This window comes from Aspergillus nomiae (genome assembly GCF_001204775.2).
Source record: "Aspergillus nomiae NRRL 13137 chromosome Unknown contig00187, whole genome shotgun sequence".
NCBI lineage: Eukaryota > Fungi > Ascomycota > Eurotiomycetes > Eurotiales > Aspergillaceae > Aspergillus > Aspergillus nomiae.
Genome location: NW_015378242.1, coordinates 18,443 through 43,693, shown reverse-complemented (window position 1 = coordinate 43,693; position 25,251 = coordinate 18,443). Strand labels below are relative to the sequence as shown.

At 48.8% G+C, this 25,251-nt stretch overlaps 9 protein-coding genes across 9 annotated transcripts; 4 read left to right on the top strand and 5 right to left on the bottom strand.

Moving 5' to 3' along the window:
* Positions 1–225: 225 nt before the first annotated feature.
* Positions 226–1,086, bottom strand: ANOM_007549 (sulfotransferase family protein; the record flags this gene model as incomplete). The annotated part of the gene is made up of 3 exons (XM_015552805.1): positions 226–640; positions 711–811; positions 868–1,086. 3 exons carry the CDS (start codon positions 1,084–1,086, stop codon positions 226–228), a joined length of 735 nt encoding a protein of 244 aa, XP_015405738.1.
* Positions 1,087–1,915: 829 nt separating this feature from the next.
* On the bottom strand, positions 1,916–3,381 carry ANOM_007548 (uncharacterized protein; the record flags this gene model as incomplete). The annotated part of the gene is made up of 3 exons (XM_015552804.1): positions 1,916–2,475; positions 2,726–2,889; positions 2,960–3,381. Coding segments are annotated over 3 exons (1,146 nt in total), but the record flags the coding sequence as incomplete, so codon positions are not given.
* A 2,667-nt stretch (positions 3,382–6,048) lies between these two features.
* Positions 6,049–7,808, bottom strand: ANOM_007547 (FAD-dependent oxidoreductase; the record flags this gene model as incomplete). Its single annotated transcript, XM_015552803.1, has 6 exons — positions 6,049–6,322; positions 6,375–6,686; positions 6,751–6,874; positions 6,926–7,387; positions 7,445–7,602; positions 7,657–7,808. 6 exons carry the CDS (start codon positions 7,806–7,808, stop codon positions 6,049–6,051), a joined length of 1,482 nt encoding a protein of 493 aa, XP_015405730.1.
* Positions 7,809–8,311: 503 nt separating this feature from the next.
* Positions 8,312–10,664, top strand: ANOM_007546 (Zn(II)2Cys6 transcription factor; the record flags this gene model as incomplete). The annotated part of the gene is made up of 2 exons (XM_015552802.1): positions 8,312–9,150; positions 9,203–10,664. 2 exons carry the CDS (start codon positions 8,312–8,314, stop codon positions 10,662–10,664), a joined length of 2,301 nt encoding a protein of 766 aa, XP_015405731.1.
* Positions 10,665–12,996: 2,332 nt separating this feature from the next.
* Positions 12,997–14,426, bottom strand: ANOM_007545 (uncharacterized protein; the record flags this gene model as incomplete). Its single annotated transcript, XM_015552801.1, has 7 exons — positions 14,214–14,426; positions 14,104–14,152; positions 13,974–14,044; positions 13,692–13,914; positions 13,536–13,641; positions 13,415–13,476; positions 12,997–13,346 (listed from the first exon to the last, which is right to left on the bottom strand). The coding sequence occupies exons 1-7, from the start codon at positions 14,406–14,408 to the stop codon at positions 12,997–12,999; spliced, it is 1,056 nt and encodes a 351-aa protein (XP_015405732.1). The 5' UTR covers positions 14,409–14,426.
* Positions 14,427–15,918: 1,492 nt separating this feature from the next.
* On the bottom strand, positions 15,919–18,273 carry ANOM_007544 (uncharacterized protein; the record flags this gene model as incomplete). The annotated part of the gene is made up of 6 exons (XM_015552800.1): positions 15,919–15,965; positions 16,030–16,218; positions 16,283–16,489; positions 16,550–16,881; positions 16,948–17,712; positions 17,768–18,273. The coding sequence occupies 6 exons, from the start codon at positions 18,271–18,273 to the stop codon at positions 15,919–15,921; spliced, it is 2,046 nt and encodes a 681-aa protein (XP_015405733.1).
* A 991-nt stretch (positions 18,274–19,264) lies between these two features.
* On the top strand, positions 19,265–21,501 carry ANOM_007543 (inorganic phosphate transporter; the record flags this gene model as incomplete). Its single annotated transcript, XM_015552799.1, has 6 exons — positions 19,265–19,336; positions 19,399–19,509; positions 19,560–19,906; positions 19,975–20,888; positions 21,116–21,230; positions 21,297–21,501. 6 exons carry the CDS (start codon positions 19,265–19,267, stop codon positions 21,499–21,501), a joined length of 1,764 nt encoding a protein of 587 aa, XP_015405734.1.
* Positions 21,502–22,631: 1,130 nt separating this feature from the next.
* On the top strand, positions 22,632–23,029 carry ANOM_007542 (uncharacterized protein; the record flags this gene model as incomplete). Its single annotated transcript, XM_015552798.1, has 3 exons — positions 22,632–22,728; positions 22,811–22,931; positions 22,999–23,029. 3 exons carry the CDS (start codon positions 22,632–22,634, stop codon positions 23,027–23,029), a joined length of 249 nt encoding a protein of 82 aa, XP_015405735.1.
* A 966-nt stretch (positions 23,030–23,995) lies between these two features.
* Positions 23,996–24,826, top strand: ANOM_007541 (uncharacterized protein; the record flags this gene model as incomplete). Its single annotated transcript, XM_015552797.1, has 1 exon — positions 23,996–24,826. The coding sequence occupies one exon, from the start codon at positions 23,996–23,998 to the stop codon at positions 24,824–24,826; it is 831 nt and encodes a 276-aa protein (XP_015405736.1).
* Positions 24,827–25,251: the final 425 nt, after the last annotated feature.

The window sequence follows — 25,251 nt, the reverse complement described above, 5'->3', positions numbered from 1 at the left end:
TTTAGTGGTATAATGTTCGCTTAGCATGTGAAAGGTCCGGGGTTCAATTCCCCGCATCTCCATCTTTTTTTATTTTGTCTATTTTGTTCTTTATTCTTACTCCTGGCTCTATAATTCTGGTGTCCTGCGAATTGTACAAAATAACTCGATTGCCAAGTATTATCCTGCGTTTGTGTATAGCCCGTTATGGTGAGGTCTAGTATCAATCGACTTCCATCCGCCACTTCAGTTGCCAACTGCCAGTTGACATAAAGCCAGGGCCCACGATATGACTGCATGCCTATAATATAGCAGTGCCCAGGCTTGCGCAATAGACCCAAGGCACAGTACACTCCATTTGGTGACCGCAACATTCGCCGTGCGATTGAACTTCTCAGAATGGCTGCGACGATCATTAGCATGCGGGAAAGGCTGTTTAGGTATGGGTTTGCCGAGAAAGGAACACAGGGGCTCCCAGCCGCTTCCCATTTGGTATTCAAGCAGTTGATCTGCGGGCGTGATGCTGCGAACAAAACTGTAATACTCATCATATCGGGCCTCAAGGCTTTCTTTGCTCTTGCGCATTGGCGAGCCTTCGAAAAAGTTGTCTGCGACGAAAAGCATCATTCCTCGGTATGGCCTCAGCGACCACCGGTCAAGCCTAGATTGAATCAAACTCAATTGCACCATCCATATATACTCGGGTAAGAGTAGGCAGTAATTTTACTCACTGCGCAATCAACACCGTCCGCCAGTCGTGCAGACGTCCAAAGGCCCCTCTGAAACTCCCAGCCCAGGATGCTGCATCTCGTTGAATGAGGATGACTTTCGCCTCTGGGTAGACTGCTCTCAGATCTCTGCGAAGGCAATACATGGCATGTTGCTCACGGCGCCAAAGTCACCTAGCAGTTGATCCCAATCTGCTAGCTGGAATCGAGGACCTTGGTTGTTGAATTTTGCCTTGGCTGCCTGCATCCACCGCACGGTGTCCGAGGGTCGCTTAAGCGTGGTTCCACCCCCGTGGTATAGTCGAATTCCTAGGATGGCGAGTGCCTTTTGCATGGACACTGTTCCTGTGCGTGGCATGGACAGATGGAGGACTTCCATTGGGACTGTCCGCTCCCCTGGCTGCAGGCTAGATCCGGGCTTAGGTCCTTAGTGGGGAAACCTCTACAACGAGAACTCTGGTCATGTCTCTTACCATTGTTCTGGTTGGTTGTTACGGTATAGCCTGTCGTTGCTTTAGTTTTGAAAGTCGTCATGCGAAACTTCTGACACTACCAAGTGCCAAAGTCCCGCAATTTATCAGCATCTGTGAGTTGCACTTCGGCTACCAAGGCTGTCTGCCGCAACCGGATGCTACATTCCAACAGAAAGAGTATAATACAACAGGCCCGCATTGAACCAGTATACGGCACGCTGTTGTAGCTGCATTTCAATCCTGCCTTGGTACTGTGTTTCATCCTTTCCCTGGTTCAGTCTTTGGAGCCGAAAAGCTCTAAATAGCCTAGCAGTGCCGTCTAGGTATTTCATCTATTAGCATAGGGGAGAGTAGTTACATGGCTGATCAGCATTAAATGTGACTCATCAATGAGATGTGGTTAATATGTGATGCTATCACTTGGCCCAATATTAGTGTCTGAAGTATGAGTAATGATAGCAAAATTCTGTAGGGGATTCTAGAATATGAAGATATATAAAATCTACAACTTTTTTGACAGTTGGAATTTTCCAAGGACCACACCGACTCTAGCGTACTTAATATGGATTGTCAAGCAAGAAGTGAAAATAGAACAAAGACATGATGCAAATGAGCAGTACCTGTAGATGCAATGAAGATTGCTCGATTCAAGTATCCCGTCAAGGTACTCTAATTTATCTTTTTCAGCCGTACATGCATCCCATTGAGCAGCCTAATGGTTATCATTCCACCTACAGGATTATCTCCAGGAGGGCCTTGCAGCTCGATGGAAAACTGCTCGGTAACCGCAGCGACGACGCATCGCATTTGAGCCATTACAAGCTCCTTTCCAAGACATTCACGTCGACCGAAAAGGAATGGATGGGAAGCATGCTTCGAAGAGGTGCCACCTGTGGGGTCGATCTTTTTCTGTCCATGTTCATCGAGCACAATCCACCGTTCCGGGTAAAACTCGTTGCTTCGAGGACCCCATATATGGCGACACCGAGCCATGGCATAGGGGCAGAGAATTATTCCAGTACCGCGGGGAACTTTTACGTCTGCAATTGTTGTATCGCGGATAGCTTGTCGAGCAGTCACAGGTGCGATGGGGTGAAGACGGAGCACTTCCAAACAGAATGCGTTTAGCAATGGGAGAGACTCCATAGTGGCCCATGATCCCTCTCTGTCTGTAGAAAGAGCGTCTTTAACCTCACGGCGAAGATGAGCTTGAAACGACGGGTTGTAACCTAACTCATAGCAGCACCAGGACATTGTGAAGGCTAAGAGTTCAAACTGCGCGGCAACTGTCAGCTCTTTTCTTTGATGAGGGAGGACTGGACATTTGACTCACACTAGTAAAATCTTGCATGATTTGCTCTGTGATACTGTCAGCTGTATATGAGTGTCGTTCCGTCATTGAATAGATAAGGCTGGGTTGTGATGGTTTTCTTTCCTTCTGTGCATTGTCCTGTTGCTGCAGTAGCACGAGGCTCCGAAATAATGCATGCAGTTCATCTTTTGCGGCTCTTCTCGTTGTCTTATTGCTCCAGGAGATAAACCTACTCACCCAGCGTGGAAAGGCCAGGTACATCGCAAAGGAGAAAATATTTCCTAAACTGGGTTCCAGGATCTTGTCAAACGCATCGCCAACCTTCTTTGGTCCGTCCGACACTCCACGCCAATGGTCCCCCACAAGCCTTATTCCGATGATGTTGATGAACAGTTTACTCGGACCAGTTAGTCGTTGACAAAGTGACATAACATAGAAAAGGCTTGATATTGGCTCAAAAGTCTTACCGGAAGACGTTGTTAACATCAATCCCTGCCGCAACTTCCGCATCATGTGAAGATCCTGTCGCAACATCCTGCTGTAATCGAGCTAGGAAATCACGGGTCTCCTGCCAAATAACTGAATAAAACCTCCGCGCACTATGGATATTGAACCCCGAGCCGATGGCGAGGCGTAGTGCTCGATGGTCTGACCCTTCCGATGTGACCAAACCGTGTCCGACCATGCCTGCGATTGCGGCTCGAACTTCCTTTGGTTTCTCAAAATCATAGGAGTTCTTCACCAAGACATCTCGCAAAGCTTCCTCGTCTGCCAGGACAAGATAGTTGTAAATCCCAAGCTCTCGGAATCGTATCAGGGGCGCAGTCGGGTATCGATGCATCCATTCCAGAGGCGATCGGCCCCGGTTGTACTCGCAGATGATGCGCATGAAGTTGAAATATCCCTTGCAAAATTAATTGAAACTGTATTAGCTACGACGGGGTTCAACATATCCTGGGGGAGTTACCTTGATAGTTGGTAGTTCGCGAAGCGGATCCAGGAAAGTTGGATATATCCACATACTCCAGATGGCACTAAGGATGATGCTGGTCGAAATACAACCGGGCAGAACCAAGTGTAGGGGCCATATCGGATATAATTTCCAGAGCAAGTAGACCCCGAAAATGGAAATGTAAAGATGTGGTTGCTGCAAAATATGCATAGTGTCCTTGTGATTCAAAATGCCTTGTCTTGAAGGTCGACTGCTGTCGGTTGGTTCAATATGATTGGGAGCATTGGTAACTTATATCTACGGTAGATACTCCTCACCCCCCGCTGAAGACATGAGTATAGAGCTGATTGTAACCATGCCCTACACAGTGTCTTTGACGATATCTCAGCTAAGCCATGAAACCGCCGGAGCACAAAATTCCGGAGACATCAAAATTTGTTCGTTTGCGTCTATCATGAACCGTCAATATTGAACCTTAATTCCAGGGCCCAAGGGGAACCCACCTTGTTTAACTGACAGCATGTCATCACGATTAAAATGAGGTTTCATTCTCCAATTTGCAGCCCATGGGGTAGAATGGACACTGAACATTGCTCGAGTTTATCCAGATGATTGCATTGATTCGTCCTTATCTAGGCGATCTACCGTGCCCTAAACAACATTCCTACCGTTGCATCGCTTAGCCGGCTGGAATTCCCTGCCAACATAAGGTATTTACGGTACAGTCCGTGATTGGTTTAAGTTTTATTGATTTATTGTATCTTTTTGTGTTTGCTGCATTCTCGAAGATCATTTGTAGGTATTTGAGAACTGTTTCTGAACTTCTCCGTTAGCAGGGCAGAAGAGGAATCGTTAGTACCGTACAGTAGGACTCTGGGTCTAGGGTAGGGCGATATAACGTGGGATCTAGATAGATGTGATCCTAGAGTCTGTTTATTGTGACCTTTTGGCCCAAATTAGTACTTATTCATGGTAAAGACCTGGGCGGCGTATCCCGCACAGTGTCGGAGACAATCAGGAAAATATTTCCGGTAAAAAGCCACTGTTTTTTCAATTCTGGGATTTCTGGTTGTGGCGCCGACGGTAGTGTTTCCGGGCTGTCGATTGTATATGGTCAATAAATAATAGACGCGGTTAACAGTATATATTGAGATAAGTCGACAGCTCTCCTAACAGCCCTCGCAATCCTGTTAAAGAAGATACGGACAAAATATATATTGATGAATCTATTGTGGCGATACCAAGTATCTCTATATACTCGAGAAGCGCCGTCTACAAGTCTTTGTTTAACTGGCCTGGTATTCTAAGAGAAACTCGGACATGCTCTGCTAAACTATCTAGCGTATACGGTTCTCCGACGTAATATTTAAATAACTTATTAAATTGATCGATCTGGGGGTGGTCTTTGGATCTTTTAAAATTTCCAAGACTCGGTCTGTATACAGTGATATCTTGGGTACTGTATATCAAATATTCTTCGAGAATCTGAGTCTAGCTCAACTAGCTAATCTTTGTCTAGTTTTGTGCTAAGCTCTTTGGCTTATATAGATCTCTTTTAATGTTTCTGCACTTGGATAGTGCCCTTCCGCCAGTAGTATCCTATATTCTTTTGTATATCGTCGATTTCCGTCTATACTAAGCGATATTTATTTGTTACTCGCCTTTACGACACCATCAATAAATAATCCCTTCCAGCACAGAAGAGGAAGTGTCCAATATATTTATGCCCCTTCTCTGATGCCCAGACAGTTCATATCTAACTCCCTGCGGGCTGAGGTATACTCACCACTGCTATTAAATTTCCTTGACTCCAATGGACCAGAGAAGGTATGGCCAGGAAATCTGATCAAAATCCATAACGTCGAGCACTGGGTTGCCATACTAGTCAAGACGAGTGTATTAATCTACATCGATCTCACGAGACGTATTGCCTGCCCTCGGACGTGGCGATTTGCGACTCAACATGATGGACCGTGACCTCACCATTGGAAGAGAAAATATCCAAAGAGAGAAATCCCACTTGAGCGACATGTGCTGATCGGCGACCATACAACACTCTTAGTTACACCACCTAGTCATTTAAGAGCTCGTTGACGATCTTTGAGCCCACACACCGAGCTTCACAGTGAGCAGGATGGGTCATGGGACCTGAGGACAGCATTAGATTGGGTTATGGAGGAGGCGAAATCGCTCAAGCTCGGCGCTTATTATAAGTCGAAGTCAATCGAGGCGCGAGTGGCAACCCAATCGTGAGAATTGCCACGAGTCTATGACCCGGACGTGACGCTACCCGAGGCTTTTTCAGCATGTGGAAGTATCGAGAAGGCTTTGCTGGAGTACAGAAGCTCTCATATATAGCCTTTCTACACAGGCTGGAGTGGAGAAGTTCTTCTTAACCTGACAATCAAGTGCTCTGTTCCCTTGAGTTCATTTTCCTTTGTTCTAGTATCTATACTTTGTTCTAGTATCCACAATGACTTGCGATCGGACTCCGGACTTGAGCATTCATTGTCTTTTACGATAGCGATTGTTTCTTTCTTTGTTCTGCCCATCAATTCATGTACACATCCTACTCACACAAAACCACACGAAATATGTCGCGAGCTATAGTCGACTGGCGATGACCGGCTCCTCCGATCCTGCGTCTCGCACATCGGCCGCCGGCAGTTGCGGTACTGGTAACTTCAGCTCGGTCGCGATGGTCCTGGCAGCCCAGAGACCCGTGACGAACGCCAGCGCGAGACCGCCAGCATATCCCAGATTGCTAAATCCTCCGCCGTCGATACCTGCGATCAGTAAACCTGGAATGGGAGTCTTATCGGGGGTAAGGGCACGGCCCTTGGTGTCGATGAGCACGCCGCCGTAGGTGAACGTAATTCTGTCCGAGTCAATACTCTAGCCAAAGCAAGGATCATATCGGGGGCATGTACGATGGTTGGACTTCCATGACGAAAAATGGTCCTTCACCTTCCACCAAGGGAACAGGGGGCTTTCCAGCTTTTCCGACCGGCGCGTCGAGCGTAGATGTCTTATCGCCCAGCCGTATGAAGCGATCGTACCGTTCGATTGTTCGGAGGGCTTGCGGGCCATCTACCCCCCACTGATTGAGGATCTCTGCTAACCCTTCTAGGGAGGGAGTGCTAGCGACGTTGCATCCGTGTTCGCGGGCTTTTTCGAGCCGGTCGATTTCTCCCGCGTTGGGAAACGGTGCCGAAACGCAGTGCTGTCTTCTTGTTTGGTCGCTGAGGGTGTGAAAGGTCAGTTATTGGGCTGTGGTGCAGCTGACAGAGAGGGAAAGAGGTATACTTGAACAGCAGGAATCCACGACGCTTCTCCTGCTTCGCGAGGTATTGATTCACCACTTCATCCCCGGTTGTCTCGTCGGCAAACCTCCGGCCGCTCTCGTTAATGAGCAGGCAATATTTGCTTTCTGCAACCACGTGTTAATGATCGGACAACAAACGATCGGATTCAGACGCACGATATTGTGCCAGCGGCAAAAAATCCTTGGGATCGACCTCCTCTGCCCGCAGAGGAGCCGCCAGCAAGTGGCCATAATACGTATTCATCCCCCGACTTGTGCCTGCTCCCACCGCGGTGGCCAGCGTCAATCCATCTCCTACCGATCCTCTATTCGAACGCACAAAGATGTTGTCCCCTCCCTGGCCGAGGTGCATAGAGGTCAGTTCTGCATTCCCCTGGAACCCGCCCGTGGCAAGGACCACATGCTGAGCCTTCACTTCGTAATAGACAGTGCTCGCGCCATCCACTGTGCCACGGCGAATGATGGCGCCCACGATACGCGAACCCGGCACGCCGGGCTGTTCTTGAAGGAGTTTGACGACGGCGGTATTGGTGAAGATCTGGGATCCTGTCTTGCTATTCTGTATGCGTTGTTGGTGGTGTTGGTGGAGCTGCGGGATCTTGATGGGAAAGCCTATGCCTGTGTCGTTGTCAGATTTCATGTATATATAGTCTTGTGTATGTATATATTGAATACCGATTGTCATGATTCCATCGAACCGTTTGGCTGTCGGTATCCCGTTCTCTCGCATCCATTGTACCGCCGGCAAGTAGTCCTGCATCCACGCCGCTTGGAGCTCTGGATCCCCAGCTGGTACCCACGATCGCAAACTCTTATAATTCTTGGGTGCCCAGCTAGACGTTATCAGTAGGGTATTTGGTATTTCGAAGGAACTTCCGGCAACGTACAACATCCCCGCAGAGTAATTTGACGAACCGCCAACAACGGCTTGCTTCTCAACTACCAGGACTTTGGCCCCGGACTCGGCGGCGAAGGCAGCGCAGGCCATGCCAGACATGCCACCACCGCACACTAGGACGTCGACTGAGATAGTCTCCATATCTGGTGGAGTGTTTATTATCGTTGTCTAAAAAGACAGGTAAAATTAAAGTAGAAATTGCTTTGTGCAACTCAACAGCCCCGTACTCAACTCAGGATCGTATATAAACATGACTCCGGCATCTAAATAAATAGACCGGAGGACCCACACCCGGTGAGTTTTTCCTGCATGGGAACCAATCGAAGGGCTATCACTCCACAACACAGGAAGACATCACCACAAGGCGAATGCTGCGGCAGAAGAACAGTTAGGATTGCAATGGGGTAGAAGAGGATGTGATCGAGTCACTTCATATCGCCCATGCCAAGAGATCAAGTGGGTCAGACGCAGATTAGACGAGTCTGCATTCAAAACATCCCCGCAAATTCCAGACGCCGACCAACTATCCAGGCTCGTCGCTATCCCAAATTCCAGAGAACGCTACGCGCGTTAGCTATGAAAATTGGCGGATCCCTTCCAGTATTCTTCTATCAGTAGTGACTTACAATCATTTCGATGTGATCATGGCTAGTCGCCCGGTGACGAGACAACAGACTCACCGGCCCTCCACGGTGGCCTGTGAGGCATGTCGCAAGCTAAAGATGAGATGTGTCCGTCCGAGTCAATCACAAGGATCTATCGAGCCATGCGATCGGTGCAGACGAAATGGCCGCACATGTAGTATCCCTCCTTCCCGACCCTTAGGACGCCGACCGGGAGCGGTTGGTCGCTATCAGGGGCTCGAGAAGGCTTACCGTCAGATGAAAACACATCTGAAAACGGAGAGTACCTCAAGAAGCGGCGTGCGGAAGGTTGATAATATACAGAATACAGAGAAGGAAGTGTTTGACCTTCTGCTCTCAAAAATGCAAAACAACGAGGGCCAGTCGCACCGACCCATCGATGGAAAAGTTGCCACGACTCAGGAGAAGCACAGAAGTCCGGTTATGACTGAGTCAACGGCCATGAAACAAGCTGGAACGGCCTCACATGCCGTCAATGATCCTGTTAGCAATCCACTGGCATTACTTGTCGCCGCCTCAGGGGCCATGCATTCCGAATCAATATCGAACACTCCGGTATCCAATGCTGAGTCGGCACATGAAGGACAGTCTTCGACTTTCACAAGTATCGCGAACGGCTTTCTTAACCGACCAGGACACTTGTCGCTAGACCTACAATTGAGTCGAGAATCGCTACAGAGTGGACTAGACGCCCTGTTCGCGGCTCCGACAAGCAATAACAAGTGTGCTGATTACTTTCGTTCCCCCGATGATGGCCCTCCACGAGATGTTGGCCCGGACCTAGATCCGGTGGAGCTAGGGTTAATTTCAATGGAGGAGGCTTACCACTATTTTTCCATGTATGTACCTTGGAATGTGTAGTATCACCTCCCCCGTGTTAATCTTCGATAGGTACTTCATGCGCTTACATCCAGTCAATGGTATCCTTGACCCTAAATTGCACACCGTGGACTATGTGCGTTCCAAGTCGGCACTGCTGTTTACGTGGATGCTCGCCCTCACGGCACAATTCAATCATGGGTCCGCGGCCATTGCAAAGCGACTACGTCTACACGGCGAGAAATTGTCACGACATGTCCATACATCCGGGTTCAAGTCAGTAGAAATTGTGCAGGGGTATTACATTTCACTCTTGTCAGCCACCCCAGCTAGAACGCTGTCGGAAGAGCGATCGTGGCTATATACCATGTATGCATTTGGCGTGGCGGCCGAGCTGGAACTGGATCGAGCGTCTCCGTCATATGCATATAGCAACGATGGCAACCTGACCCCCAACTGTACACCACGGTCACCCACTAATCACGACCGGGAAGACCGAACACATGTCGAGCGATTAGTTCGCAATCGGGAGAGAACATGGCTACGTATCCTCCTCTGGGAGCGGGCGAATAGCGGTGCCTCTGGGAGGATGAATGCCATCCCCGAAAACGACCTTACCCGCAATATCGAGCGCTGGTGGATGCATCCACTTGCCGACTCGACGGACAAACACACCGTCGCCTTCATCATCCTCCGTCGCCACCTAGCATCCTTACACGCGGAACTACAGCGACAGACAGCGCTATCACATTCCAACCCGCATTGGGTGCGCGATCTCATAGATGCCACGTTAGAACCGTGGCGGAAGACATGGATATACACAATCGCCCCATCTTCAGAACCGCTGCCAAATGTGCACCTCCATCACGTATATCTCCATAACCGACTATGGACATTATCATTCGCCCTGCAAGCGTCCATCAGTAGCAACCACGATCTCAATACTATGCGAGAGGACTGTTTCCAGGCCGCGGTGCATTGCTGTGAAGTCGCCGTGCATGACCTTGAACAGATCGGGGAGCCATTATACTGCATGCTTGCTCCGACTTGGGCGATGATGTCTTACACGGCAATCCTTGCCCTGAAGCTCTTCCAGTATGTACATCAGGGACGGCCGGGAGGCGAGATAGAGCTCCTCGCATTATTAGCGCAGGTTGCACTGCAGCTCAAACGCGCTGGAACAACACCGTCCCACCGGTTCGGGATTGCTGCGATATTAGGACACCAGTTATTGATGATCCTACGCACGCGAGCAGCCGGGCTGGCTTCTAAAACTTCCATCGCGGAAACTGACCACGAGGGTAACAATGACGGTGCCCAAGGTATCCCAAACTGCCCATCACAAGAGCGTTCGTTAAATATCGACCCTATGGAAGATATGCCGCCGCATACACATACCCAGGATCCGTTGTCATCTCCGTATGGCCCCAGCTTAACGACTTTGACAATGGGGATGGAAAATGACCTTATGGGTGATGGGTTTGGGGATTTATTTCGAGAAATATTCGGCCCTAGCTTTGAGGAAATCTTTTAGCCTTCCATATACATTCTTCTGAGCGATACGTGGGTATAGTTGGTCAGTAACCCTTAGGTATACTGGAGAATATCTGTCATTTGGGGCCGCGGGGCTCCGATTTCTTTATTTGCGTGGTGTTTGCGCTTTCTCAGCATCGGCGCCCCTTCACAAAAAGCGACGTAGGTCAAAAGGACATAAATGGGCATTGCAGATAGTGGAAACACTGAGATTCACCCTCGATCATCCTGGACTAGAGGGAGTCAAGAACTTTGTTCCAGGTTTATGGTGGATAATCGAGGACCCCTTCAACCTGATATTTACATGCAATGACGAAATGAGGGTGAAGATGCATGGATTTCGATCCTTCGCTGTGAAAATCAGGCCCACCAGGATCTTCTGAAGAGTGCATCGTTACATCGCCCCGCTGTTTGTGTCGTCTTCCTCCACATCTCTGGTGTGCTTCGGCGATATATAACGCCCTGAACTCTGACTGGCATCTCAATTAAGCCTTTCTCTTCTCCGCACTCGGCTTATCCTCCGTACTTTGGCACTTTTTAGCTAATCCAGCCAGCACATAATATACGCCCACTGTTGTGGTGCCAAATGAAATATGCACCAACAATTCGCGAAAGTCCTCCTATGCGCCTCGGTGTTTCTATTTGTTTTTATAGAGCTGGAGCAGTACATACCGTTCTATTATCGATACCGGATGGCGTGTCACATTGTAAATGCGCTGATATGTATTGTCCTTTGCATGCGATACGGTATTCATCAGTGATCTGCGCCGCTCGAGAAGGACTCTCCAGCCAGATGCATTGTCTGGTGAATTTGTATCCCTCCACTGGGTTGCAATTCACCAAGTTGTCAATCTCCAGGAAAAGGCTTGTCTTTCGAAGCATGCTCTGAGCATGAGTACTGTTACTGCTACCATCGTGATAGAATCTATATACAAAGTGGACGAACCCAACTACTTTCCACCTATAAATCGGAGCCCACTACATAACCGCAGAACCATGCCGAAAGCCAGCTGAAAGAACATAACAATCAGAGCCCTGGTACAAATTCTGCAGAGGCCTCCAAGGAATGGCTGTTCACAGCGGGCTTAAGCTATCGACAATGAATATGCTTTTCCACGATCAAAAGAATCGTTTCCTCCAGGTTCCACACCTCTTACAGGTAGCTGATGGCTCACCAAGCAACGTGGAGCTCTTTTACCCTAATGAGATGGTGTGACACAGCGGACGAACCAAATCCGCGGAGAGAGAGGATGGCGAAACAACCCAAAGGTGGCCGAAGTTTTGACGGCGCACGGCCCACATCTAGAAAACGCTCACTAACTCCGCAGGACATATATGCCGATGAGGGCGAAGACCCGGGACCATCGAGGTGTTGGTTAGAGTCGGGTTTCAGAGAAGATGGTCTCCACAATTGACTTCACGATCCGCCATTGTCGTTCTAAGAGTGAGTAGCCCTACAAGCGAATTTTGGAGATGCTGGCTGCGTGAGCGATAGTCCGTGTCTTTGAAAACTTATGGTAGACGCAAGTTTAATTGCAGGCACTGCAACGAAACGGCTTCAGAAAATGTAGCTGGTGATAGAGGCTTTCAGATAGTCCGACTCCGAAGCATTCCTGGAGCATACGAGTGATCGTCGCCGTTATTCTCCACCAGGTAAAACTCTGTCAAGCCACCCACGCTGAGTCAGGTCTGAGATACTTGTGCTATCAAAACTACTTTTGCAGTCATACCGCCGCCGGCAATAAGAAGCAGCTCCTACTTGAAACCCCATATGACTTGAAAACATTACATTCCACCAGCCAGCCCCAGGCTGAACATCATTATTTAAAAATAGATAAAGCATGGCATGTCAAAACAGTCACCCACTCTACTTTCCTGCTACTCCTACATTTCGTTCACGTTTGACCGCTAGCTACATGTAGGTCGCCCGCCGGAGAGCATTTCGGCTGATTTCCGCCAGTGACAAGGCTTGGTGTGTCTTACTTGGTTTAGACTCCCACTGGTGCGACATTAGCATGAAAGACGTAGATTAAACGGGGGTTTTAAATAGTTTCACCGAGCCAAGTCCGTGCAATTCCTAAGGATTGTGGAGCCGGCCCACCGGTTTGACTATAAGACTTGGCGCGCGAGTCTAAAGGAATAGAGGATCCACTGCTAGGCTATATTCCGAGTTCATACAGCTTAGGAGTCGATTAAGTCAGCGTGATGAGGCTAGACTGCGGAAGATCATAATAATAATGATACTATTAATGACCAGATCGGCTCTCGAGTTCCAAAGAAAAAGCGCAAGACAGGGGAAATGACGAAAATAAAATTCAGCTAGTTTCATATCCTTAGACAGTCTGCTGGACGCTAACATCGGTAGTGACCTGAATCCCGGCATGCATGATACGTTCCTGGGACCCATTGTGGCTGGTTTCCACATCAGCCCTGCTGTGTCCTGTCACCGGCTTCAGCTTGATGCTATTACGCCCCCGTGTCGATAGCCCGTTGTATGTCCGACGGGTCGAACTACCGTACAGCTTTGACGGGCCGATGGACTCGTCTTTGCTGGCGAGACCAAGTAGACGCTGTAACGTCGGGAAGCGGTAGCTGATGAAGGTCTTGAAGGAGGGGATACACGCGATGAAAATGGCCACCGCGACTTCCACGCAGGACCAGTTCATTGCGTCGACCAACACCCCTGCAGGCGTGCAGATGTCAGTAGTAATTTCTAGCAGGACAGGGAGGAACGAGAATGCTGCAACATACATGTGTGGTCCTCGGAGAAGGGATTAAAGTAGGTGACCCTGATGATGCTGGTTACGCACACACTAGTACGTATATTAGTTATTTCTCCCGGTCCTGATTGCATGGAGGAGGGGCAGCATACAGAAGTCCCAGGCTGAACATCATCACCAAACCCACTCGCTTGCCCACCGCCATCTTCAGACGCAATAGTTTGGGAATAGGCATTGCAAAAAGGGCCAAGTCCGTGGCTAGCTTGATACCAAAGTTGGCATAGTAAAAGACCGTCATGTCCACGCACTTCCCTTCCACGAGCCTGTGGCATCCCACGCCTTGTAGACAGGCCAGCATTGGAAGATCACCACAAGGACCTCTTCAATTGTTTCGGCAACTAGAATAGCTAACACCAACCAGCATGACATACGAAATTTCTTCCCCGGGAAGATGTGGAGGTAGAGCAGGCAAAAGGAGATCTTGATGGCGCCGAGGGCGAGAACGTAGGCGAGCATGGTGACAAAGTCAAGCTGTGAAAGGAATGGGCATAGTCAGCAGGCTGCCGTCCATTGTCAGACATTGCCCTAACCTTGAGGAACATGGCCCTGTCGCTGAAGCTTTCTACCGTTCCAATGTGCTTGCCGAATCCATATTTGGTCACTGAGTGGGCCTAGCTGTTAGAATATTGCATGCTATTGCCTCGTCGCAAGGTCACTTACTCAGCATACAAGCAACGCACAGAACGAACGTAAAGACCTGATTAGGCAGCTGTATATCAGTAATTCTGAGAAGACAGATGGGGTGCAAGGAGGCGGAGAAGTTGGCCTACCCAACTGGTCACACATAGTAAATCATCAAGATTGATTCCCGTGAGATATCGGATACGGACGAAAAGACGCACTAGGAGCCCCGCGGTCGCAATAATGAGGAGCACTGTATTGCAGAAAATGATCTCGGGAATTCGGGATTGCGCCAGGAAGGCTATTCGCTCCGGCGAAAGTGATCTTTCCCAGACCTCTTCCATAGGAAAGACCGGCTGGCCGTCTGCAAAGAAAGAGGCCGCAAGGAGAGTCCGACAAAGACAAGGACAGTCACATTTGTAGGAGCTCAAGGACGCACAAGAACGAGTGACGGAGATTCCACCTATATGCCCCTATGGTCTGCAGAGCCTAGGCATGTTTCATCCATCAACAAGGGGGTGGGGGTGATGAGGAATCGATTCGTCAACACGTGGAATCCTCCACCGGCAGATAGTGTCGCAGAGTTGCAGCTCCGTATCAAGATTACGGGGTAAATTGGTAGGCTGATGCAGATCCAGACCACAATTCAGCGGACGGTTTCTACGCCCCACTCGCCGATCCACTTGGCTGACTATTGCACAGGCACCAGGTGGAGAGCATCCGACATGAAGCCGAATGGCAGCACGAAACCATCTCTATTAACATTGGAATGGCTTGAACTAGTGGGTGCCCATTGTTAGGTGCTCTAATGCTATTGGTGTATGCATTTCGTCTTCTTTGGTTCCTTGAAAGTAGGCATTAATACAGTCCTCCCTATATTAGTGTATAGACTCTGCAAGACTATACATACGATTCCGAGCCAAAAGAATGACGTCGACTTTGACTATTTGGTTGACACGCTTTGTGAGTTTCAAGCACCACTCCCTAGGACCGAAGGAAGAGGAGTGCTCGTACCACAGAGATGTACCAAGGGACTGGATGAAAAGTTCGTGCAGTACAGTCCAATTGTTCCAACAACAGAAAAGATATGTCAAGCCCTCGAGAGGAATCCAAGGACAAATAAAGAGGGGTTGCTATCACTGTTCGCTGGCAAGAGGGGCTCAGCGCACAAGTACATTCAGAGTTGTTGGTAAGGAACAAGCAAAACTAGGATGATTGGAACTTGAAACAGCTCGACAGCTAGAGTTCACCTGGCTTTAAGCTACACCTCTATTGCCGATAGATTATATGTAGTACAGCTGATAGACCATCTGCGCATAATATCGTATACCAAAGCAGCTAGAATATAGGCTCTCCACTTGCACTACTGTTGAGTTTCAAGACCTCCTTATGCCTCATATCAGCGCTCATTCTTAGCCAACCTATGCTAACCAAATTAATGTCTCGCAGCTCAGAGGTCTTCCACACACCTCCGCCTGCGGGAGGGTTGCCACAGGCAGCAGAAATAGCTTACCCCGGGTTTGTCGATGACTGTCCAGGCCCAGGCTTGCCGAATTCTACAATTGCTTGTTGAGGAATATCAAATATCGGTTCAGTCATATAAATACTCTTCAAGCCCTTGACATGAAAAGGCCAATCCTGAAGACCAACATCCAGACTGAGGAACAAGAGGTATCCGGGGTCCTGAGCTTGTTCTTTTTCAAACGTTGGCAGCTGGTCAGCTCCTAGGTAGCCGCAGGAAGAAAGCACATATATGGAGCTGCCTTTTTGATCAGCTTTTTCATGCACTCCGGCTTTTCGAAAGTATAGTGCTGTAGAATCATGAAGTACACACAATTCCATTCGTAAATCCGGTCAAGCCCCGGCTACATGTTTGAGCTTGCGGATAAACGCTGCACAGTCTGAACAGCCGTTAGACAGACAGCACATGATTTTCCAAGGGCTCTTAGGGTCTCATATACATACCTCTTTCCTCATAGAACTCGAGCTCTAGATATTTACCCCGTGTGCTGGATCCTAATGATGTTAACGTAGACTGACGTGAGTCCTGTGAAAAGCCACTAGCGACGCTATCCATGGAACCGCGTCGTGAAGCAGCCTGAAACAGAAGTTTGACCTGTTTTGATTTCTGATTGGGAGTGCCCAGGTCATTTACTAGCGAAGCGTAAGCTTCCATCTGAAGACTCAGCTACTGCCAAAAAATACTAATTAAGCTCACCTAGCATATCGACAAACCTTGCTCGGCGGGATGTCCCCGGGAAGGAAGCAAAGAATAACAATGAAAGTGCTTTGGTAATTGGGTCTTCGAGCACGCGGACTGTCTCTCCTGAGTTGGAATAGTAATCCGATCCAACGGAGATTTTCCTCACGTCAAAGCAGGCGACGACCTTTCTTCGAAGAAGGACCCTCTGAAAGCTCTCGAAATCTAGATTGGTATTTGCTGTAAACCTGGGCCTGTCCTAGTATACTGCCGGGTATGACTTACCACTACGGTCGCGGCATTTATAGATCGGCGAGATACTATATCTGACAATGGACTGTTGCTCTTCGATCTTCGCTTTATGCGTACCCTGGAACCAGATGGGGCAGGAATCAGAAAACGACCCAGTTACTCGACTGCTCGGTACGTAAGGAAGCATAGAGCTTTTCACGGTGGTGGACCCGCGGATTATGGTCTGGGTAACTTTGACTCCTCCGTTGATATCGACTGCTTCAATCGCCTCTGGCTCGTTTGTCTGGGTATTCAAACAAGCCACAACTGTACATACCAATGTGCGAAAAAGCGCGCGATTGGGAATATTCGGGCCCGGAAATTCCCTTATTAAGAATAAGAATTGTTAGCAATGCAGAACAACGTGGTCAGATTGAGAAATATGCACGCACACTTGGACTGGGTGGGTTGTAAGTGGAATCTTCCTATCGGAGATCGGTATAGAGATGGTTGACTTTGGAGAACCAATTGAAAGATCGGACTCCACTGAGCGTGTACGGGTAATGGGAATCGATGGTGAGAGGCAATCGGGTGATGGAGAGAGCTCTGACAGCAGTGGTTGTGATGGATGGAGAGGCTTGATATCAATAGAATTCATATTGAAGGCGTGTACAAGCTGGAAGTCGAGCCAATGCCGGAACTGCTCCCATTCCTCTGCAGTGTCATTGATCGACCGAGCAGGCTTAACCACAGCTTGATCTTTCTCAGACCGGTCATAGTTCGGAACGAGGTTGTGCCCATAGCCAACCATCTCTAAAGCATCGCGCACATCATCGCTAACCTGATGAAGGAAGAGAACCATTGCATCAACAGTTGGTGTCTCAGCAATGTCTGTATCAGAATTCAACATATACTTGCGACTGGTATGCTGAGGCGGGCCCACAGGTAGACCATGTGTATCAAGTCGCCGAGTAAGGTTTCCCAGTCTCTCAGAGATCTCACGAATGCGATCGAGGACCCTTTGGTACCTTTGACTGTCAAGTGAAGGCACTTCATCATCCTCTGGGATTCCACTAAGTATGTGTTCCGGCTTAAGGCCGGCGAGCCTCGATCGATGCCCACGCTGGCTTGAGTGGTGTGCATCATGGTCTTCGGTGTGTATTGGGCTGTCAATAATGCATTTCCGCAGGAGTAGTGAGATCTGTGCGGTCATTGTCCTGAAAGACGTCAGCCTTCAGCAGACAGTATCCTGCCACAAGCGATGGCCCTCACTTGATCGATTTCAACATCTCCAGGTTTTCTAACTGGTTATTCTCCGCTATCCGCATAAACCCCAAAGTTGCATCGCGTGTTTCCTCGGTAGACCTCAGCGTTGCCACGCTCAGACAACGCTCAAGTTTCTGTCGAAGCCGTTCGGCCTCACTTCGCTCGAGTGGCCAGGTGACCTTCTCAAACCAGACGGAGACCTTCTTGCCTAGACTCCCACGACGGCTGTTATCTGTTAATGGTTTATCTTGGGCAAGTACCTTGTGCTTATTAACGAACTGGGCGCATTCCTGGATTGTTTGGTGGTAAATCGCTCCCAGATGACGGACGTCTCCTGAGGTAGATTCATTTACCCGCTGTATTCTTTCCAGTAATACTTTGATAGCACGGAACTCTTGGCGAAAAGAGTTAAAGTCGCCTGTTGCACCTGTAGGTCCATCTCTCACGCTTTCATAGACCGTCCAGACAAATTTGACCGCAGTGACGATATCACCAACACCTATCTGGCTCATAGTGAGATGTGCTGAAGCACCCTATAGCCTCCCCGTTGGTATCCTTGTAAAAAGTGGACTGTTATTGCAGATATCGCAGTGGGATGGAAGTTAGTACAGTGGGTAGGAACAAAAGCAAGGTGGAAGTGGCTACCTAGAATCTCGTGTTCTAGAGGTAAGCGAAATGATCACGAGGGCTTCAAACTAGTCTGTCATGAGGCTGAGTGAGAACAGCAAGCCTCAGAGTATCGAAGGCCACTGATAGGACTAACATGATGACTGTGCAATGTAGCCCCTGCGATCTGGTCAAGTCATGCCATCACGTTCACAGAGGTAGCTGTGGGTCCTCGGTGCTTTCGCCCGGAGCGCTTCCAATGCATGCGCAGATACGAGGCCAGTAACCTTCTGGAAAACCGGAGATTTGAATGTACAATATGGGCCCCGAGATTATGCGTCTATCGGAAGCGATGAGCAACGACTGGTGGCGGCAGTGCAGGGAGGCTAAATTTTAGCACCCATTTAGCGTCATCCCACAAACCAATGGTGGGGACCTAGTCAGGAACGTGCTGAGATGAGATGCTTGTATTGAATACACAGTATATCTCGCAGGCACAGGGCGCAGGCGGATTGCCTTTGGTGCCTCGTATACGATGTCTGACACCCATTTGCCAAGTCCACCCCAGAGGTCCATACCTCAATCCCTTCTAGGGAGCAACGCTACTTCACATTTAGCGAAGGGCGATATGAAGAAGTAGAAACTCAACCTTGAGGAAATGGGGAGTACCGCCTCATTATCAGCCTCACCCTCTTGTGATCATGGCGCTGATATATTCTGGGGAGTCCCCCGTATCTATTTCGCGTAACATTGCATGGTGATTGAACATTCGCGGTGAGACACTGTTCTGCGTCTCGCATACTTCTACGAGTCTTTTATCTCCTACAGTCCGACCATCATTCCCAAGTTTCCCTTCGGTCGTTGTTCCTGGCGGTCAAACAAATATAGCAAATTGATATGGGAGTCTTACCTCGGGTGAAGCTATTTTTAAACCCATGGGGGAACTATGAGGACTTCCAGCATCATGCAGTAGGTAGCATATGGCAACCCGAACGGCTCTTCTCCGTTCTTCTGGCTAATCCCCTGGTTAGCCAGCACAAAGACGTAATTTTATCATCAGTCGGTTGGAGAGTGCAAGGCAGAGGGAATGGCTCTGGGTGGTAGTCGTCGCCGGGGTCGGCTTTTTTGCTGATGCGTACTGTGTATGCTGAGTGAGAGGTTGAACCTCTAACACTGACTGACAGGTTTGCAGATCTTCTCAGTCAACATGGTCGTCCCTATGATTAGCGAAGTCTATTGGGGCAGTTTGGACGCCAAGCCTGACCACGTCCACAACTATGAGGTCGGCCTTAGCATCATGACCTTAGGCGGCGCGCTCGTAGGCCAGATTCTTTTTGGTATCGCCGCGGATATCTGGGGTCGCCGGAAGATGTATGGATTGGAGTTGATTGTCTTGATATTCAGCACCCTTGGGATGTCGATGTCATCCTCTGGCAAATATGACTCTATGTCCATAATCGGGGTTCTTCTGTTCTGGCGGTTCTTTATGGGAGTGGGAGTGGGAGCCGACTACCCTTTATCTGCTGTGATCTGCTCCGAGTTCGTGAGCCATATGGAGACCCATAAGCCCCCTGTTGCAGCATGGCACAGCTAACATTTTTTCATAGGCTTGCACCCACTCGCATAAGGGGTCGAATGATGGCAGCTGTCTTCCTCTGCCAATCACTTGGACAGACTGCGGCGGCACTCATTGCTCTCATCGCTGTTGCCGGCTTTCGACATAGCCTACCTAATGACCCAGAACTTCGAGAGTGTACAGGATCTTGTGTTCGCAATTTAGATAGCATATGGAGGTTAATAGTGGGTCTGGGAGCGGTACCTGCATTTATCGCCATCTGGTTCCGATTGACGATCATTGAATCCCCTCGGTATACCGCCGATGTCATGCAGAATAGTCTCCAGGCTGCTGCAGATATCTCTCAGTTTTATCAGTCAGCGGATATTTCCTCAGCCTCTAGTCTAGGCCATGAGTCACTCCACCCAGTCGAAGAGACGATATCACTATCCCCCACCCAAACTCGTGAAAACGGCTTTACCCCATCAGTCATCTCTCGGCAATCAAGCTCTATAGCATTGGAGAATATCTCTAGCCCTCAACACCATTTTTGGAGAGATTTCAAAAATTTCCTCCAGCAAAAGCGCAACCTCCGGACGCTCGTGGCAACATCTTTGTGCTGGTTCTGTCTCGACCTGCCGTTCTACGGCCTGGGGTTGATGAATGTGGACATTATAAATACCATCTGGTATGGGAACCATATTCCGTCTGCAGGAGTATATCAATCTCTTCTTCGGGTGTCATATCAGAGTATCGTGGTCGTTTCATCGGGCGCTATCGTCGGTAGCTGTATAGCAGTGCTAACAGTCGACCGAATCGGGCGGCGGAATCTGCAGCTGCTTGGCTTCTGTTGCCTCTTCATTCTCAATGTGATCATTGGTGCTTCATTCCGATATCTGAGCACACACGGCGACTCTTCAGCCTTGGTCGTACTTTATGTTCTGACTCAGATATTCTTCAACTTCGGTAAGTGGCTCGCACTGATCATCCATACCATAGTCGACAGTGTGACTAAGATTCATATATTTTCCCCGGGATAGGGCCAAACACCACGACATATATTGTACGTGAACATGCAAACGTTCCAAGAGATCTTTTGTATTGCCCCATCAATTTGTAGTCTCTCTAACCGTGCCTAGGTCCCTGCTGAGCTCTTCCCAACCCGATTTCGCGCCACTTGCCATGCATCTCAGCCGCCTCTGGAAAACTAGGTTCTATTCTTGCCCAGTGCTTCTTAGGGTATGTGGACTTTGGCAATGGTGCAACCTGGCGAAACGTGCCGGATTGGCTAGGATATGCACTTCTCTGGTAGGCATAATCCACCTCTAGCGATTGACTTTCAATACCAACAGCGAGCTCTAACAGCGACGCTAGCTTATCATTCTTCATGCTGATGGGTCTGATTGCTACCTTGTGGATCCCTGACACTAGGGACAACGAGGGAAACAATAAGTCTCTGGAGCGCATCGCCGATGACATGCAGGCAAAAGATGCACACCCCGTGGATGAGGGAGAAACCGGCAGCATCCACACGCAGTCTACTATGCTGACGGCTGGCCCAGGCTGGAGATCCACATGAGATTTCTGGTTTGCAGATGGCTTCGCCCGAACGTCTCCTATATCTCTTTGCTTTCTTTGATGTATACATAGATTGTCTTGGTATATGCTTGTCGACGTAATATATGTTTATAATATGCAAGTGTTCAACGAAGCGATGTCCTGACGACGATATCATTCCATAATCACAGATGCCCATAGATATATGTTACTTCCCACCTTGATTTACCATAAGCAACTGGAAAATGTAATAGACATAAGCCTGTGTTAGATTATTAAGACACTCAATACATTCCCTTCCATCTGGATATGTAAATATACCGAATACAGTATCCCTACTAGGTACACACATCCCTCTTCAAAGGACATAAAGGGTGCAATCCTCGCACTTGGTCTAACAGGCTCTGTCGGGCCCTGAGTCACAGCCTGTCCGTCCTGTTGTACCTTGTCAGGACCGCCTATCATATCACAAAGGAGCATTAACAGTCTGCCCATATATCCTTGGATTCAATAGGAAATGGCCTTAACTTATCGCTTTCATGGTGCATGAATGGCACGAATGCGGGGCCAGGCTGACACGTCACCATCACATCCTTCTAGCCATTCACCTTACACCTGGACTACATCCAAATAGCTGCCGTTAGGTATGGTGCTTTTTTTACTGGATGGTGTGTCTCTGCTTTTTCAGCACAAGTTGAACACGCTAAATTCAAACGGAAGTTTGAGTTTATGCTCAAGCTGGAGCAACGGTTCCCTGTGCTCCGTTCACTTCACGAATATGTCTTGCGTCCTGTCATAACCATACTATCTAACTTTGTGCTACTTGGATTGACTTGTTGGCTGGGTAAACTGTAGTGATATCCTCCCGGGCACGTGCTTCGGGGTAAGTAGAATCCTTCATAAGGTATTATGTCGACTGTACCATCCCGGCACCCTAACTTGGTCCTTATTTAAGGTGGGGATATAAGCTACGGGGACCCGTGGTTCGATATTCTCAATCGCGTAAAATGACATCATTACTCTATGACATATTGAACCGAAGGTATATAGTCTACCTTCTATCTCCCACAAGAGAAAATCATTCGAACAGTCATTCGTGCGATATACACCGGCGCAGACACCATACCAAAGGATAAATTACCTTAACAAAAAATGGATAAACTCATGTCTAAGCTTGGCGGTGGTAGCCAGTCCAAGGACAAGGAAGGTGAAGGTGGCAGCTCGAACGACAAAGACTACGTCGATAAGGGTATTATTCGCCCCGATATTCACTGGCCCTGATCTCCCCATCGGTCTCTTCGAGTGCATAGAGATACTAACAGATCGGTTAGGCCTCGACTCAATTGAAAAGAAGTTCGGCGGTGGTCGAATCAATCCTGACGACCCGAAGGTGCGAGAGACGAATGAGAAATTTACGGATGCTGCGAGAAACAAGCTTGAGAGTCTGACTGGGTAAGTCATTGAGCCGTAGCTTACTACAACGAGGTATATCTGGCTAACTGTTGATGGCTGGATGTAGGCAAAAGGTCCCCTCTAAATTCTCCAACTAGATCGCTCGTGCTACGCTATAATAATAAAGTCATTCCTGAACCACACGCGCCTGTTATATAAATTATGATTACCTATCAAGGGATAATACAATCATAAACAAGAAGCATAGTAGCGAATTCCTCAGCGACAAAGATAGTGAAACTTTCGAAAGCGTGTCTCAACCCGTAGCGCATTCCAGGACGAGACATCCCTGCATTCCAGATAAACCATGTCCCTTTTCCGACTTGAATTTATTCTGGACTCAATTGGAGCTCTATCCAGCTGGATCCGTTTGGTCTCGAACCTTGACAGGTGTCAGAATCTATGATGTGCATGCCATATAATAGAGGACATCGGATAATTTCTACACCCGCGACAACGCCGATCGGTTCGCACCCGTATTCTCCGACAATTCCCACAGATCTTTGGACCAATCTGTCGCGGTAAGGAGGTGTAGCTCACGTACTGAGAATGTCATAAGGACTTCGTTCCGTCCCGAGCTTTATTTGCGAGGAAGAAAACGTATAGCAGTCCAAGGCCATCCCTTCCGCGGTAGACAGGATCCACCACGCAATTGCTGTAACCTATTGCGGCAGTAGGTTTTAAGTTCGAATTAACCCTATAGCTACCATACCGAGGGCGATCTTTAGTGAACGAACCTCACCGATGGCGTGGAAAGCTCTGATTGGCCTTTTGTCGATCGCGCTTGGCCCATTCCTTGCGTATTCTTGCAATCCCCGTACTCTGATACGACGTCACGACCCACCGACAAGGACTTTGAGTGGGCGATCTTCAATAGATTCTCCACTGGGGTGGTTTTGTTTTCGGCTACAGCTCACATGGGGCCCCTCAGCTGTGTTCAGCTCAGCCTGTCTGCCACAGCTTACCCAGCTGGAGCAAGCTATATTTGTTGTCAGACCGCCATTCCAACCAGGTGAGAACTCACCAGATAATTTCCAATGTTATAACACCCTCTCCTTGTCTTAATGGACCCAGTCGTCACTGATTTCGTACAAGAGTACAAAAATAAAAAATGGATCTACGCGCGCAACGCAGCAGTGACCGCCAGAATATGCACCGAAATACTACAGGCAGAGCGTGTACCAGGGGTTGTCACACACAGGACAAAAGACGCTTCCAGTCTGGAGCGCAAACTTCGTGAACGTCAGAGATTGCGTGGTCGCGCCTATCCGACGAAAGAAAGAATCCACTGGGAGATGGCAGACCTAGCAGGGGTTCGCATCGTCGTATATCTCCCTCAAGATCATGAGCGCGTTGTACACGCGCTAAGTGAACGATTCGATCTCGAGTTGAAGAAGAGCTATGGAGCAGTCGACACGACCAGTGTTGTTCGGAAACTCTCCTGGCACATTCAGCGTCCAGGGTATTGCGCCACCCATTGTTGGGTATTTCTGAAAGAGGACGAGCCACAGGCACGGGACGGACAAACCAGGAGGAGAGTAGAAATACAGGTTGTTACCATGCTGCGGCATGCCTGGGCTCAGTTTGAACATGACGCAGTTTATAAGGCACAATGCGCCATGAATCTCGAGGATCGCCAGATCCTGGATTCATTGAGCTGTGCCATTGACCGCGGGGAGTGGATCTTGAACTGCATACCTGACAGCGGTGTCAGAAATATGTCGAGTGATCTGCTGTTTGAGATGGTGTATGAGGTAGGATGCCTGGTTGCAGAAATAGCCAGAGAGGAAAGTCGAGCGCAGGGAACTGCAAAGCCCTTGCTGGAGTTCTTGCGACATTTGAAGGAGGCGAAGCCCAAAGGCTTGTGCGGTTTAATGGTAAAGGAACGTTTATAGCATCATACCACAAGGGCCCGCGGGTAAATCTCATTTAACACCGCAAGAGGGGAAATATGACGCCATAACTTGGGTGGAAACAGTGTAGAGATGGTTCCACTGGAGAGGATTGGACCACTGTCGCATCTACGCTCAATAACTCGAAGAGCGCTATCATTGACAGTCTAAATCCAATGCTCCTAGGGGTAGTATGGCCGGACCGGTCCTCCTTTCGAGAAGTGACAAGGGTGTATCACATCCAAATATGGCTCGTGGTAATCACATTACGAAAGTACACATGCACTCCCGAGAGGATGGCAACACACCGAGCTTCTCTTCCTAGCATGGCCAGCAACAGGAACAACAGTTTTACAAAAACGTGGCTCACATACTTAAAGCTCCATCTTATTACTAAGATATACATAAGACTTGTGTTCACTGCTTCT